The following is a 13,261-nucleotide window of genomic DNA, read 5'->3' as shown; positions in this document are numbered from 1 at the left end:
GGCCTCAGAGCAGCCCTGGGCAGGAGGAGCACCCCATCGCTGCCAGAGGAGGTGGGGTAGGGGGTGCCTTCAGGCAGGGTGGCAGGGAGGCTGCAGCTCGCTTAGCTGTGTGGCTTTGGGTGAGTTGCCTGCCCTCTCTGAGCCTCCACTGTAAGGTGGAAATTATATTGGTGCCTACCTCATAGAGTCATACTGATGATAATGAGATCATTGACGCAACACAAAAAGTACTCATTGACTGTTGCTTATAAGCCGGTTCCAGGCACTGGGGACACAAGCCAGGAGAGGCCCTCATGGTGTGCAATGGCATCATCATCATCATCATCATCATCATCATCATTATTATTATTTTATGACTTGAGAAAAGTAATCCAAGGTCTAAGTTAGAAAAACAGTGGGGCACGGTGGAATTAAAGTCTATAGCATCCCTTGGGATTTGCTCTATAGCTGCTCGTTGAATTGTGCCTTGACTGTCTTCACCTTTCTGTATATACCTTCTATTGCATAATAAGGAAAGAACTGAAATTGTGGAACTATAACCCACAACAATTTTTGAAATCATCTATATGACTGCTTGTTGAGCTGTACATCGAGAGATGACACCTTTCTGTATGTGTGTTATATTTTGCAATAATGGAAATGCTTGAAGTTGTGCAATTGCAACACATGACATTCTTTGAGATTTACTACATTGAAAGTTATCACTGTTACGTGTATATGTTAAAGTTCACAATAAAAAATGGAAAAAAGATATAAAAAAAGAAGAGTTGGCCAAAATCTAATAGGGTAGTTTGATTTTTTTAAAATCAGGCAATATCAATGCAATGTAATAGATCTTTTCAGTGATCAATGCAATAGATCTTTCTAAAAATGACATAAACCCTTTGTTAACTACCTATAATCATATTAGGAATTATAGTGCTTCTTGTGTTTTGTGTAATAAATAATAAACAAATACAATCTTGAAAAAAAAGAAAAACAGTGGGTATAAGATCAGATGGAGGTCTTTATTGCAGGACTTGTCACAGCCTTTAATAGGCTAATGTGCACGTGCATCCTCAATGGACAGATACAGTGTAGCAGCTACTTACCTTATTAAGACCCAGAATCCTCTTGGGCAGAGTATCTGGGGGGATCTAATGTCCTAGCCTGGCCGTTGTGTCCTCACAAGGTCCCTGGGCCTTATGGAGTTCCCATTTCCCTCATCCACTCCATCTTCTCCAGCCCCCTAAACTGCCCTTGGTTCTTCCCCCAATCCACATCCCCACCTCCCTGGCCTGGACCACTGACGTTCCTCCCAGCAGGCTCCTCTGGCACCAGCCCCGGTCTCCTCAACCATTGTCTACCCAATGAGAAGTCATCTTGTAAAATGTAGCTTTGATCAGTCTTTAAAAGATCTCCTTGGAATGACAAAAATGGAGGGAAAAAAGGGGAAAACCAAATGTTGGTGAGAATGTGGGGTACTTGGAGCTCTCATACATTGCTGGTGGGAATGCAAAAAGGTGCAGCCACTCTAAGACGAGTTGGAAGTTCCTTATAAAGTTAAACATGCACTTACCACATGACTCAGCAGTTACACTCCTGGGTATTTACCCAGGGAAATATAAAGTTATGTTGACACAGAAATCTGTACACTCCCAAAGAATGGGAGAAAATATTTTCAGATCATATACCTGATAAAGGACTAGTATCCAGAATATATAAAGAGCTCTTACAAATCAATGACAAAAAGACAAATGGCACAATTAAAGATGGGTGAAAGATTGGATTATTTTCCAAAGATATGTAAATGGTGAACAAGCACATGGAAAGATGCTGAACATAATTTATTACTAGGGAAATGAAAATCAAAATGGGCTTCCACTTCACAGCCACTAGAATGGCTAAAATTAAAAAGACAGATAACACAAGTGTTGACAAGGAAGCGGAGAAATTGCAAACTTCATACATTGCTGGTAGGAATGTAAATAGGGCAGCTGCTTTGGAAAAGAGTCTGACAGTTCTTCAGTGGGTTAAATCTGGAGTTACCATATGACCCAGCAATTCCACTCCTAGATAGCTTCCCAGGAAAAATGATGTTCCACTTTGCTAGAGCTGCCATTATGCAAAATACCAGAAATGGATTGACTTTTATAAAGGGGATTTATTAGGTTACAAATTTACAGTTCCAAGGCCATGAAAGTGTCCAAACTAAGGCATCAGCAAGAGGATATCTTCAATGAAGAAAGGCCGATGACGTCTAGAACACCTCTGTCAGCTGGAAAGGCATGTGGCTGGTGTCTGCTGGGCCCGGGGTTGTGTTTCAGCTCCTCTCTCAGCTCCTGTGCATCCTTAGCTTAGCATCTCCAAACATCCTTCTGTCCACAGCTCCAAGCATCTCTGAGCATTTCTGTCAGCCCCCAAGCTTCTCTCCAAACATTTCTCTCAGCTGCTTTGGGGTGTTTTCTCATCTGTTAGCTTCTCCAGAGCAAATTCTGGGCTAGCATCTCAAAGCATCTGGGCCTGTGTCAGCTCTTTTTAAAGGACTCCAGTAATCTAATCAAGAACCACCCTGAATGGGTGGGGCCACACCTCCATGGAAATAATCTAATCAAAAGACTCATGTCTGCCCTCACAAGATTGCATTAAAGAACATGGCTTTTGGGGGACCTAATATAATCAAACCAGCACAAATGAAAATGTGTCCACACAGAAACCTGTAGATGAATGTCCATAGCTGCATTTTCATAACAGCTAAAAAGTGGAAACAAGTTAAACAATGGGTGGAGAAACAAAATGTGGCCCACCATACGATGGAACATTATACAGCTGTAAAAAGGAATGAAGTTCTGATACATGCTACAACATGGTGAACCTCAAAATCATGTTGCTTGGTGAAAGAAGCAAGACACAAAAGCCCATGTATTGTCTGATTCTATTTATATGCAATGTCCAGAATCAGCAAATACATAGAGACAGAAAGTGGATCTGTGGCTTCCAAGGGCTGGGGGAGGGGAGGGGAGGGGCAATGAGGAGTGACTGCTAATGGGGATGGGGTTTCCTTTGGGTTGCTAAAAATGTTCTGCAATTAGATAGTCCTCATGATTTCACAACTTTGTAAATGTAGTAAATACCACTGAATTGTGAATTGAGGGTGGATTTTACAGTGTGTGAATTATAGCTCAATTTTTAAAATTCTGTGCATGAATGTTTACAGAGTCTTCATTCGTAACTGCCAAGTGTTCCGGTTTGCCAATGCTGCTCATTATGCAAAATACCAGAAATGGATTGGCTTTTATAAAGGAGGTTTATTTGGTTACAAAGTTACAGTCTTAAGGCCATAAAGTGTCCAAGGTAAGGCATCAACAATAGGGTGCCTTCATAGAAGAATGGCCAATGGTGTCTGGAAAACCTCTGTCATCTGGGAAGGCACATGGCTGGTGTCTGCTTCCTTTGCTCCCAGGTTGTGTTTCAAAATGGCTTTCTCCCAGGACATTTCTCTCTAGGTGTCTGAGGGTATTCTCTCAGTTTCTTGCAGACAAACTCTGGAGTAGCAAAAGTCTACTTTCAACAGCCATCTCCAAAATATGTATCTCAGCTGCAGCTCTTCTCAAAAATGTCACTCTCAGTTGCTCTGTGTTCCTTCTGTTTGTCAACTTTTATATGGCTCCAGTGTTTTAATTCAGACCCACCCTGAATGGGTGGGCTAATGTGAGAAACAAGCACTATTCCTAAAAAGGAATAAACGCTCACTCAATTGTAGAGAAGAAAAGAATTTATTCACGATCTTGCAAGAACGGGCCCAACCAAAATGTGGGGGTTGGCACGCAGAACAACAGACTCAGCAGTATTTATTCCCTACTCCTAACCGCAAGTCCCTCCCCTGTTTCTCCATTGGCTGGATACTTCAGAGGTTACATTCTATTCGACAAGCCTAACTAGCCCACACAAATTTGAAACATGCAGCCTGCCCAAATTGGTAACATTTGAAAAAAAAGTCTCCTGTGCAAACTCGGAACAGTTGAAACAAGTCTCCACCTCTCTTTCCTTTGTCCTTGAACTGCAAAGCCAGTCTGAGCTAGTTTGGTAACAACTTATGAAGCCGTTTAAGGAACATCTACACCCCCACCCCCCGCCAGTCTCCACCTTACAAGACAGTGGGCGGACAAACAGGAGGACCGGCCACCGATTATAGCTTGGCTTCTTGACCCTCTGCCATTTCCCTGAGCTGCCCTCACCCTGTGTGAAAGCTAAACTTAATCTAATTCTCACAGCTAACACCTCCATGGAAATTATCCAATCAAAAGTCTTGCCCACAGTTGACTGAGTCACATCTCCATGGAAACACTCAATCAGTAGGTTCCAACCTAATCAACACTAAAATGTCTGCCCCAACAAGACTGCATCACGGTCACGCTATATAGTTACACAATCATCTTGAAGAATCAAGGCTACTGGGTTACAGTTCAACGGTTTCAGGTATTTCCTTCTAGCTATTCGAATACACTAAAACCTAAAAGGAATATCTATATAATGCATAAGTATAACCTCCAGAATGACCTCTCAACTCCATTTGAGATTGCTCAGCCACTGAAACATTATTTTGTTTCATTTCTTTTCCCCCTTTCTGTCAAGAAGACTTTCTCAACCCCAGGACGCCAGGTCTGGACTCGTCCCCAGGAGTCATGTCTTATGTTGCCAGGGAGATTTACACCCCTGGGAGTAAATGAGATAATCCATATAAAGTTTTAGCTATCGCAGTTTTTGTTGTTGTTATAATCATCCCCATTTTATAGAAGAGGAAAGTGAAGCTCAGAGTGAGGTCAAGCAACATCCTCCAGGGCACACATCCTTGGAAGTGCCAGATATGCAGCTCCAAAGCCTCTCGCTCTTACTCCTGAGGCCAGAATGCTGAGTGACCTGGGGGAGAGGTTTCCCCAGTTGAGTCTGTCCTGTCTCTCCCTGAGCTAGTTGATTTTGGTCCATGGACAGCACTACAAGGACACCTCTCTTTTAACATCAAAGTAGTGCAGCTGCCATCTGCTGGTACCAGGAAGCCCATTCTTGGAGCCCTTCAGCCAATTCTGGAACACCTGTGTGCCTAGGAGATTTGGCTGATCGCTTGCTGCCTCCTGCAGGTAGGACTGGGGAAGGCAGCTACTGTGCCTCCTTTGTCCTGGGTCCTCTAGATTTGGGGATACTTGCCCCTCCTCCATGCGCCCTACCCCCCAAAAAACAACAGCAACAACACAAAACCCCTTCTCTGGCACAATTGGGGCAACAGCTGTCCAAATTAAAATACACAAATGTACCTGCCCTGGATCCAGCTACGGATTCAGGCCACTTGCAAAAGTTGGCCAAGATTTGTGGGTGTGTAGATGGGCATCAGCTGGGGCGAGGTTCACTCAGCCACAGGACAGCCAAGCCTTGGAGGAAGCTGAGGTGGACACGTGTCTTCTGCCATGTAAAGAGATTCAAGACGTTTTGTTACATGAAAAGACGAGAGCAGAAAAGAAATGGGCATTACACAGATAGATGTTGGCATATACACACTCTTATGCTGAAAAGAATGATTATGAAATTGTCATTTTAGGAGGAGGCAGGAAGGGAGATTTTCACTTTTCTTTTTCCTTTCTTTCTTTTAACTCTTTCTGTGCTGTTTGGTTTTCTTACATGTGAGCATGAACAAGTTTTGTTTTGTTTTGTTTTTCCTTAATGCTGGCAAGGGATTTGGGGGGATTTTTCCCTCCGTATTAAAAACCAGGGGCAGGGTGGGAATTAATGGGGAATGAGGAATTAAGTGGTACAGAATTTCTGTTTGGGGAGATGGAAAAATTTTGGAAATGGATGGTGGTGATGGCAGCACAACATTGTGAATGTAATTAACACTACAAGTATGTGTGTGTATATATATGCATGTATCTATGGATATGATTAAAAGGTGAAATTTCAGGTTGTATATATTTTACTAGAAAAAATTTTCAATAAAACACTGTGAACCCTAATATAAACTATGGACTAGACTTAATAGTATAAGAGTAATAATATTCTTTTATCAATTGTAACAAAGTTATCATACTAACGAAGCGTTAATTAATAGGGGTGGGGTGTTACATGGAACTCTATCTTCTGCATGATTTTTCAGTAAACCTACAACTTCTCTAATTCAAAAAAAGAGAGAGAATAAGTCATCCAATTGCACGGAAAACACTGGGGAAAAAAAAAAAAAAAGGCGCTGGGTTCTAGGATAATAGATTTCCCCCAAATTGGCTTTACAGGTCTGGGTAGGGATGGCACCTTAGGGCCGAGAAGCCGGAAGTGGGCGTCAAAGCGGAAGTGTGGCAGGGAACGGGCCTCACAGGACTCCTCAGCGCCCGCCTCTCCGCCCGGCCCGCAACCCGGAAGTGTGGCACACGTCCTGACGACAGGGAGGTGCGCGCCCCTCCTGGCTCGGCCAATCAGGAAGAAGTGAGGCGGGCACTGGGGCGGAAATGGCGTTGACAAACAGGAAGTGTGGCAGTTGGCCTGGAGAAGGGCTGTAGGGCGTCATGGCGGCCTACGAGCAGGTCCAGAAGGGACCACTGAAGCTGAAAGGCGTGGCGGAGCTCGGCGTGACCAAACGGTGAGGCCGCGGGCCCCCCAGCCCTGGCCCCTTACACCCTCTCCCGGGACCCGGGCTCTCGTCCTCTGACTTCCTCTCAACCCCCTTCCCCCTTCTCGCCTCCCCTCCCAGGAAGAACAAAAAGAAGGACAAAGACAAGGCGAAACTTCTAGAAGCGATGGGAACGAGCAAGAAGAACGAGGAGGAGAAGCGGCGCGGCCTGGACAAGCGGACCCCGGCCCAGGCGGCCTTCGAGAAGATGCAGGAGAAGCGGGTGAGGCGGGGGCGCCGAGCTGGAGGTGCCGGGGGCCGGGGGCGTCAGGGAGGCCGAGCGAGGTTCCGGGGAGAGGGTGTGGCGTGAGAGATAGAGGAGGAGGCGCCGCGGGTCCTAGTGGACCGCAGTGGCGAGAGAGCTGGAGTCCGCTGCTGTCTCTCATTTGCACAGTGATGCTGGGCTGGCGACTTTATATCTTTCTCGGTGTCCCAGTTTTCTGTCTGTAGGGGTCAACGATAGTACCTAAAAGGGTGGGAAACTTTGGATGATATAATGCAGTTACAGCCTTGGCGCTGGGTCTGGCTTAGAGTAAAGGCTCAGTTCGTGTAGCTGTTGTTAACTGGCCATGCTCGTTGCTGTTTCCATGACCCCTTTGCTTGGTGGATTCAAATATGTTGTATTTCAGGGCTCATCATTCAGTTTCTCTTGGGATTATATGCTTAGTATGGGGGTGGGGGTGGGGACAGGAAAGGTCAGGCTAAGATAGATAAGCTAAGGCAAGTTATTTTGAGCGATCAACTTGGGATGATTTTACTCCTTCATGTTTGGTGATGCCTGGACACATTTTCGGTTTTCACAACTGCAGGGGGAGGGGATGCTACTGGCACCTGGCCAGTGGTGGCTGGGGCTGCTGTTCAACATCCTACAGTGCACAGGATGTTCCCCCCAACCCCCCAGCAAAGAATTGTCTGGCCCAAAATGTCAGTAGTGCTGCAGCTGAGAAATCCTGGTCTGGGGGGTCAGTCCAGTGGCCTTGGGGAAAGCTAACTCATTATTCCCAGGCCTAATTCAGTCATGCGGAAAGCACAGGAGACGTTCCAGCTCTGGCAACGCAGATCTTGTCACTCCCTTCCATTGGTAGATATAACTCTGGGCAAGTCAACCTCCTACGCCTCAATTTCATCATCCAGAAAGTGGGTATAAAGTCCCTTCCTGCTCGTAGGGTTTAGAGTGAAGTTTTCACAAGTGGATGCACTGAAGTCCTTAGCCTGGGGTCACAGTCAGAGGCAGGGCTGGGATTTTACTGCCTGAGCCAGGGATGGAGGCTAATGCACGGTGAATAGTGGTGGAGCTGAAGGAGGAGCTGCAGGATTGGCCGAGGGTTTGGTTGTGGGCTGGGAAAGAAGCATCAAGATGATCAAGATTTTGACCGCAGCAACTGGGGTAATGAGGGAGCAGTTTACTGGGGGGCTGGAGGAGGGGCTCAGGCAAAGCAGGTTTCAGCAGGGGGAGAAAAGGGAATCAAGACTTGGGTTTTAGCAAAGTTGAGTTTGAGATGCCTGGTAGAAATCCAAGTGGGGAATTCTTGTGGGCATTTTGACATCCGGAGCCTGCAGTTTGGAGGTAAGAGCCGGGCTCCAGATTAACATCTGGGAATCACTGAGTGAGATCCTCAGATGCAGGGGCATCGGCCAGGAAGAGGTCCAGGGCCTGAGCTGAGCTCTGCGGCTCTCCATGATTAGAGAGTGGCCGGGAAGAAATTGCAGAGGAGCTGGGAAGGAGCAGCAGGGAGGAAGGAGGAAAACTGGGTGAGCTTGTGTCCTTGGGAGCCTAGTAGAGAAAGGGTTTCAAAGAGGAGGACGTGACCGGCAGCGTGAGACGTTTGCTTAGGGTGAGGTGAGCACGAAAGTCCTCAGCAGGACCTGGCCATTACTCAGCAGTCGGTGAGGGGGCATCTGGGGGATGGGGGTGGAGGCAGGTGTGGGAGTAACTGCAGGAAACTGGCCTCGAAGGGAACAGAACTGGACTGTAGCTGGAAGGGATGTAGAGCCAAGGGAAAATTGTCATTTAAGAAAGGATTTGTTTGACCCCAGGTAGTGGGGAGATAGGGGGAGATGTGGCGGATGAACAAGAAGGGAGCAGGATGTGGGCACAGCTGGGAAATGGAGAACACTCCTGGGAGACTGTCGGGTGATCAGTGTCACTGAGGAGGCTGGACAGCTCTGAGGAAGTGGGGCCCGGTGGAGGGAGGCAGGGGCTTGGCATCTCCAGCCCCATCTCCAGCTGCACGGCCTGGTCCTCATTTCCTCTGCCTGCAAAGTGCAGGTGGTGACAGCACCCAAGGCACCCTGCAGACTTGGCCATGGGAGGGCAGAGTGCGGCCTGGCATGTGCTATCGCATGAAAACTGGTCAAATCCGTGTGGGGGCCTGGTGTGAGGGGAGCCCGGCCTCCCGTGGGTGGGCTCACGTCTGCGGGAAGGGAGAGGCAGGGATGGGGCAGCACAGATGCTTCAGAGGGAGGAGAACCGGGTGGCACCTGCAGCACTTGCTGTTTCTCGTGATTCTGTGGACTCAGCCCCGTGGTCCTCCTGCCAGTCGGGCTTGGGGTCTCACATAGTCAGGGGTCATCTGAGGCTAAAGTCCTGGAGGCCCATGGGGCTCTGTCACCACTCACGCATCTGCCCCCAAGCGCAGCCGCATGGCCTGTCTCCCAACGTCCTTTCTTTCCGGAAGGGTGGTCAGACCTGCAGGGCCACTGGCTTCCCAGAGCACAGCAAAAGCTGCCTGTGCTTTTCACAGCTCTGGCCCGGCCCGGGCACTGCTTTCTGCATCACTGCCTCCTGTTGAGTAAACCGAATCACGGGGCCAGCTCTGAGTCCACACAGCAGGGGCAGTGTGAGGGTGTGAATGCCGGGCAGCGTGGGTACCTGGGGGGCACCAGGGCAAGTCGGCCACGGTTGCCCTGCTGGTCAGTGCGAGAGCCGAGGCCGGCCTGACCCTGCTGGGCTCTGCAGGTGCTGCCCATCAGGTTTGAATGAGGCTGGAGCAGGTCAAGGAGCAGGACACATACCCCAGTGTTGCCTTGGGAGCCGTGGGGACAGCCAGGTGCGGCCTCCTGGGCACAGTGACAGCATCATGGGCTGGCTGTCACCTGGACAGCTACTCCAGGTCACCCTTCCTCATTTTTCTTTCTTCCCGAAACCCCAGCTGGGACTTCCTTTATCTGCCAGTTGGAATACTGTCCATTTCCCAAGGGTGTCGGAGGCACCAGCCAGGAAGCACCCCAAGAGCCCCCAGCGGAGTGGCCCCTGCCAGATGCTCACTTGATGCCGGTTCCTCTGTGGCTCCTCACGAGGCCTGGTCCAGAGGGCAACTGGCCCAGGGTCCCAGCGGCCGCTGGAGCCAGGCTTCCCCATTGGACCTGCCTGGGTGGAGCTGAAGGACGGGGTATGGCCTGAAACTGCCAGTGGTTCTGGGCTCCCATCCTCTGTCTCCTGCTCGCCGGGCTGGGCTGAGCCTGCGAGCTCACCTCTGTCTCTCTTCTCTCCTCAGCAAATGGAAAGGATCCTGAAGAAAGCATCCAAGACCCACAAGCAGAGAGTGGAGGTGAGGCACGAGCCGGGCCGGCCGGGGTGTGGGGACAGGGGGAGGGGCTCGTTGAGGAGAAATGGGTGTGGGGAGGCAGGTTGGGCCATACCAGGGACCCTCATACTCGGCCAGGTCAGGGCTGAGACGAGCTTGGTCCTTGGCTCTCTCAGGACTTCAACCGACACCTGGACACGCTCACGGAGCACTATGACATTCCCAAAGTCAGCTGGACGAAGTAGTCTCCCAGCCCCAGCACCTTTTGGGAACATCCTTTTCCACACACCCTTGCATTTTCTGCTGAGATGGGGCTTTCTGAAGCTTGGGTACCCTCATTCCAGAACTCGATTAAAGTTAGACTGTCCTTCTACTCATTGTCGGCTTCTTGGTAGCACACAGAAGATAAATGTTTTTACCTGAGCTGGAAATTTTTGAAAGTGTATCCCGAGGGGAAGGTAATTTTTGTGTAAGTACCACGTGAGAATGTTGTGTGTCCCCTACCCCCTTCCCCAAATTGCATTGAACCCCCCAGGGTCAGCCAGCCAGCTGCCTTTGCCTGAGTAAAACTGACTCCAGAGAGGGAGCTACTACCAGCACTTTGAAGCCACCTTCAGCTTGGGCTTGTGGTCCATCTGGGCCCCAGGGACGCTGCTTAGAGCTCTGTGGCCTTCAGGCTGCTCCTTTGCTGTCTGGCCAGCTGGACAGCCCCAGCCTGGGAGGCAGCTGCCCAAGGCGAGCGTGGACCAGGCTGTCTGGTCCTTTTCTGAGGCTGGGCTGGCTGGCAGCCCCTTCCCCCAGCTCCCCGTTCCAGATTCTGCTAACTGTGTTGCCATGACACCTGTGGCAAACATGGCCAAGCAGTCACAGCAACGTTTGTAGCAGAACCCAGACTCAGCCTGACTCACGCCCTGCGGCCCCTTGTGTTTACTCAGAGTTGGCATGGGGCCTGTTGGGCATTTCCGGCCTCGGGACACCTTGGGGGTGACAGATAGACCCAGGTGCAGCCAAATGGACCCAGGGGCAAGCACTGGAGAGCCTACATTTACCAGTCTGGGATCAGACCCCACACGCTGTTGAGAAGTTGCTGTTGACATACATAGTGAAAGAGCAACAGAGTGAGATGAAAAAAGCCGAGTGTTGGACTTAAACTGTTGTGTGTGATCTGCGGAATAAAGCAAAATGCAGTTATGCCATATGAGCCTGTGCATTTGAACTCTTTAATTACCAATGGGAACGCTGCCCCAGCAGAAGGGTAGAGAGCCAGTCAGTCAACCGATCCCTGCAGAACCGCTCCAGAGCCAGTCTGAGGCATCGAGGACTTCTCTCCCCCTTCTTTGGGTGGCTGTGCTCAGCTGCAAGGTTCTGATCCATGGGCTGGGGTACTTTGGTTCGCTCGCACAGCCACTCACGCAGCACTGTCCAAGATGGCATCTTTGTGCTCCAGCCTCTCTCTCTTCCCATGTCGCCTGTTTCACTGTGGCCAAATCCTGAGTCTGCGGGTGGGACCTCCACTTAGCCCTGGAAGGCAGGAGGCCACCATGTTAGAGTTCACTGCTGTGGTTCTTAAAATCTGCCATATAGTAAAAGCCACTGATGTCTGGACCCCAGGCCCTGAGGTTCTTACATCAGTTGGCTTGGGGGTGGGGGGTGCCCATCATCGTGATTTCTCAGCGCTCCCCAGGTGATCCTAACATACCACAAACTTTGAGAATCCCTGGTCTACAGGTAGGGACTTTTCTGAGATACTGCGGATGTCAGCCAACTCATGTTAAATACAAATGCCAAAGGTGAAATTCAGGTATGACCCAAATCCCCCATGTAGGGAGAAAAGGGGGTTACAAGTAATTTATGTACAGAGACAGTGTTTACTAAGCGGTATTCTTGGCATCTGGAGGTCTTTGTTTCCACAAAAGACTTGTCCCACCTCTTCCTCCCTGTCCTCTTGATGCTGATTTTAAACATCTAAACAAAATAGCTACAGCAAGCCCAGAAGGAAATGCTCCCCGATGTTAAGTGGTCACCTCTCTTCTGTGATCTTTATGGTCTTAATTCCCTTTGGCACTTCCTCAAGTTTTCTTCAGTGAGCACATACAGTTTGGTAAACAAAACGACTGAAACACACGCACTGCAATCGACTGGGCAGAGTACAAAGCTAGGTTACGATAGGGCTTCCCACGCATTTGCCCCTCACTGCTGATCTGATCCCTGGTTTTCTCCCTCAGCAACAGGCATCATCCCGTAGTCTCATCAGATTCCTTCCAGAGCTTATTCACCAGACAGTTGGTGCCCCACAGCCTGTCTTGGCTTCTTCTCTGTGCTTTGTGAAAGAAGGCTTACAGCCAGGGTCCACTTAGCAGTCTTCAGATGTTGCAGTTTTCTGCTCTGGGTTTTCTCCCACTTACATCTCCCTCCTAAGCAGAGGACAGAGAATCACACCATTGCAAGAGCCATCTTCCCAAATCCCACTTGGAGACAGGGAAGAGGAACAGTATGTGAGAGGCGGGCTGCAAGGCTGGGATCTCCGGGGCAGTGTGATGGTTCACAGGGGTGGGATGCAGGCACTTCCCCATTTCCCGTTCATAAAGCAAATGGGATATGAATCAATTGATCTATTGGGCCACAGTCTGCACTGCCCACTGTGGCCACTAACTTCCCCATAATTCAAACACTCACCCGCTTTCTGCCCGTGTTCAGTTGGGGATAATTTCCACGAGATCATTCCAGGCCATGAACAGGCACAAAGCCAAGCCTGCTTATTGACAAATACTGACACACTGTGACAGGTAGTGACTTTTATAAGGTTTGAGTGCCTTTCAGAAAGTTTACTTGACCTCTTTCCAAGGAACCACCACCTTACCTCTCCCCATAGAAAGTAACACAGTGGTGACTGCATTTATTCGTTTCCTAGACTCTTCCACCAAACGGAGCTCCCTAAGGGCTGGGCCACAGTCGCTCCCAGCATCTGGATCCCTCGCGTAACCTGGCACACACGGCGGGGTTTCCAGCTGCCCTGGCTCCATGGTCCAGCCGGACCCCTAGAGGGCGCCCTGCTTCTTCTGCCTGCCGCTCTGGGCCTCGCTTCCGGGATGCTGGAGTCGGG

General features: G+C 49.5%; 1 protein-coding gene across 2 annotated transcripts; it reads left to right on the top strand.

Moving 5' to 3' along the window:
- The first annotated feature begins 6,459 nt into the window (after positions 1-6,459).
- FAM32A (family with sequence similarity 32 member A) lies at positions 6,460-13,228 on the top strand. 2 transcript variants are annotated; one of them, XM_037818185.1, is made up of 4 exons: positions 6,460-6,601; positions 6,713-6,854; positions 10,129-10,182; positions 13,070-13,228. In XM_037818185.1, exons 1-4 carry the CDS (start codon positions 6,528-6,530, stop codon positions 13,094-13,096), a joined length of 297 nt encoding a protein of 98 aa, XP_037674113.1. In that variant the 5' UTR covers positions 6,460-6,527; the 3' UTR covers positions 13,097-13,228. The 2 variants fall into 2 exon arrangements, with proteins under 2 accessions (XP_037674113.1, XP_037674112.1); XM_037818184.1 differs by lacking the exon at positions 13,070-13,228 and adding an exon at positions 10,335-11,356.
- The last annotated feature ends 33 nt before the right edge of the window (positions 13,229-13,261 follow it).

The sequence above is a fragment of the Choloepus didactylus genome, chromosome 25 (genome assembly GCF_015220235.1).
Source record: "Choloepus didactylus isolate mChoDid1 chromosome 25, mChoDid1.pri, whole genome shotgun sequence".
NCBI lineage: Eukaryota > Metazoa > Chordata > Mammalia > Pilosa > Megalonychidae > Choloepus > Choloepus didactylus.
This window is presented reverse-complemented; position numbering and strand designations above follow the sequence as displayed.

Coding starts and splice junctions, on each gene's coding strand:
- FAM32A (XM_037818184.1), top strand. CDS start 6,528: ATGGCGGCCTACGAGCAGGTCCAGAAGGGACCACTGAAGCTGAAAGGC. Junction 6,602..6,712: donor GAGCTCGGCGTGACCAAACG/GTGAGGCCGCGG, acceptor CTCCCCTCCCAG/GAAGAACAAAAAGAAGGACA. Junction 6,855..10,128: donor AGAAGATGCAGGAGAAGCGG/GTGAGGCGGGGG, acceptor TTCTCTCCTCAG/CAAATGGAAAGGATCCTGAA.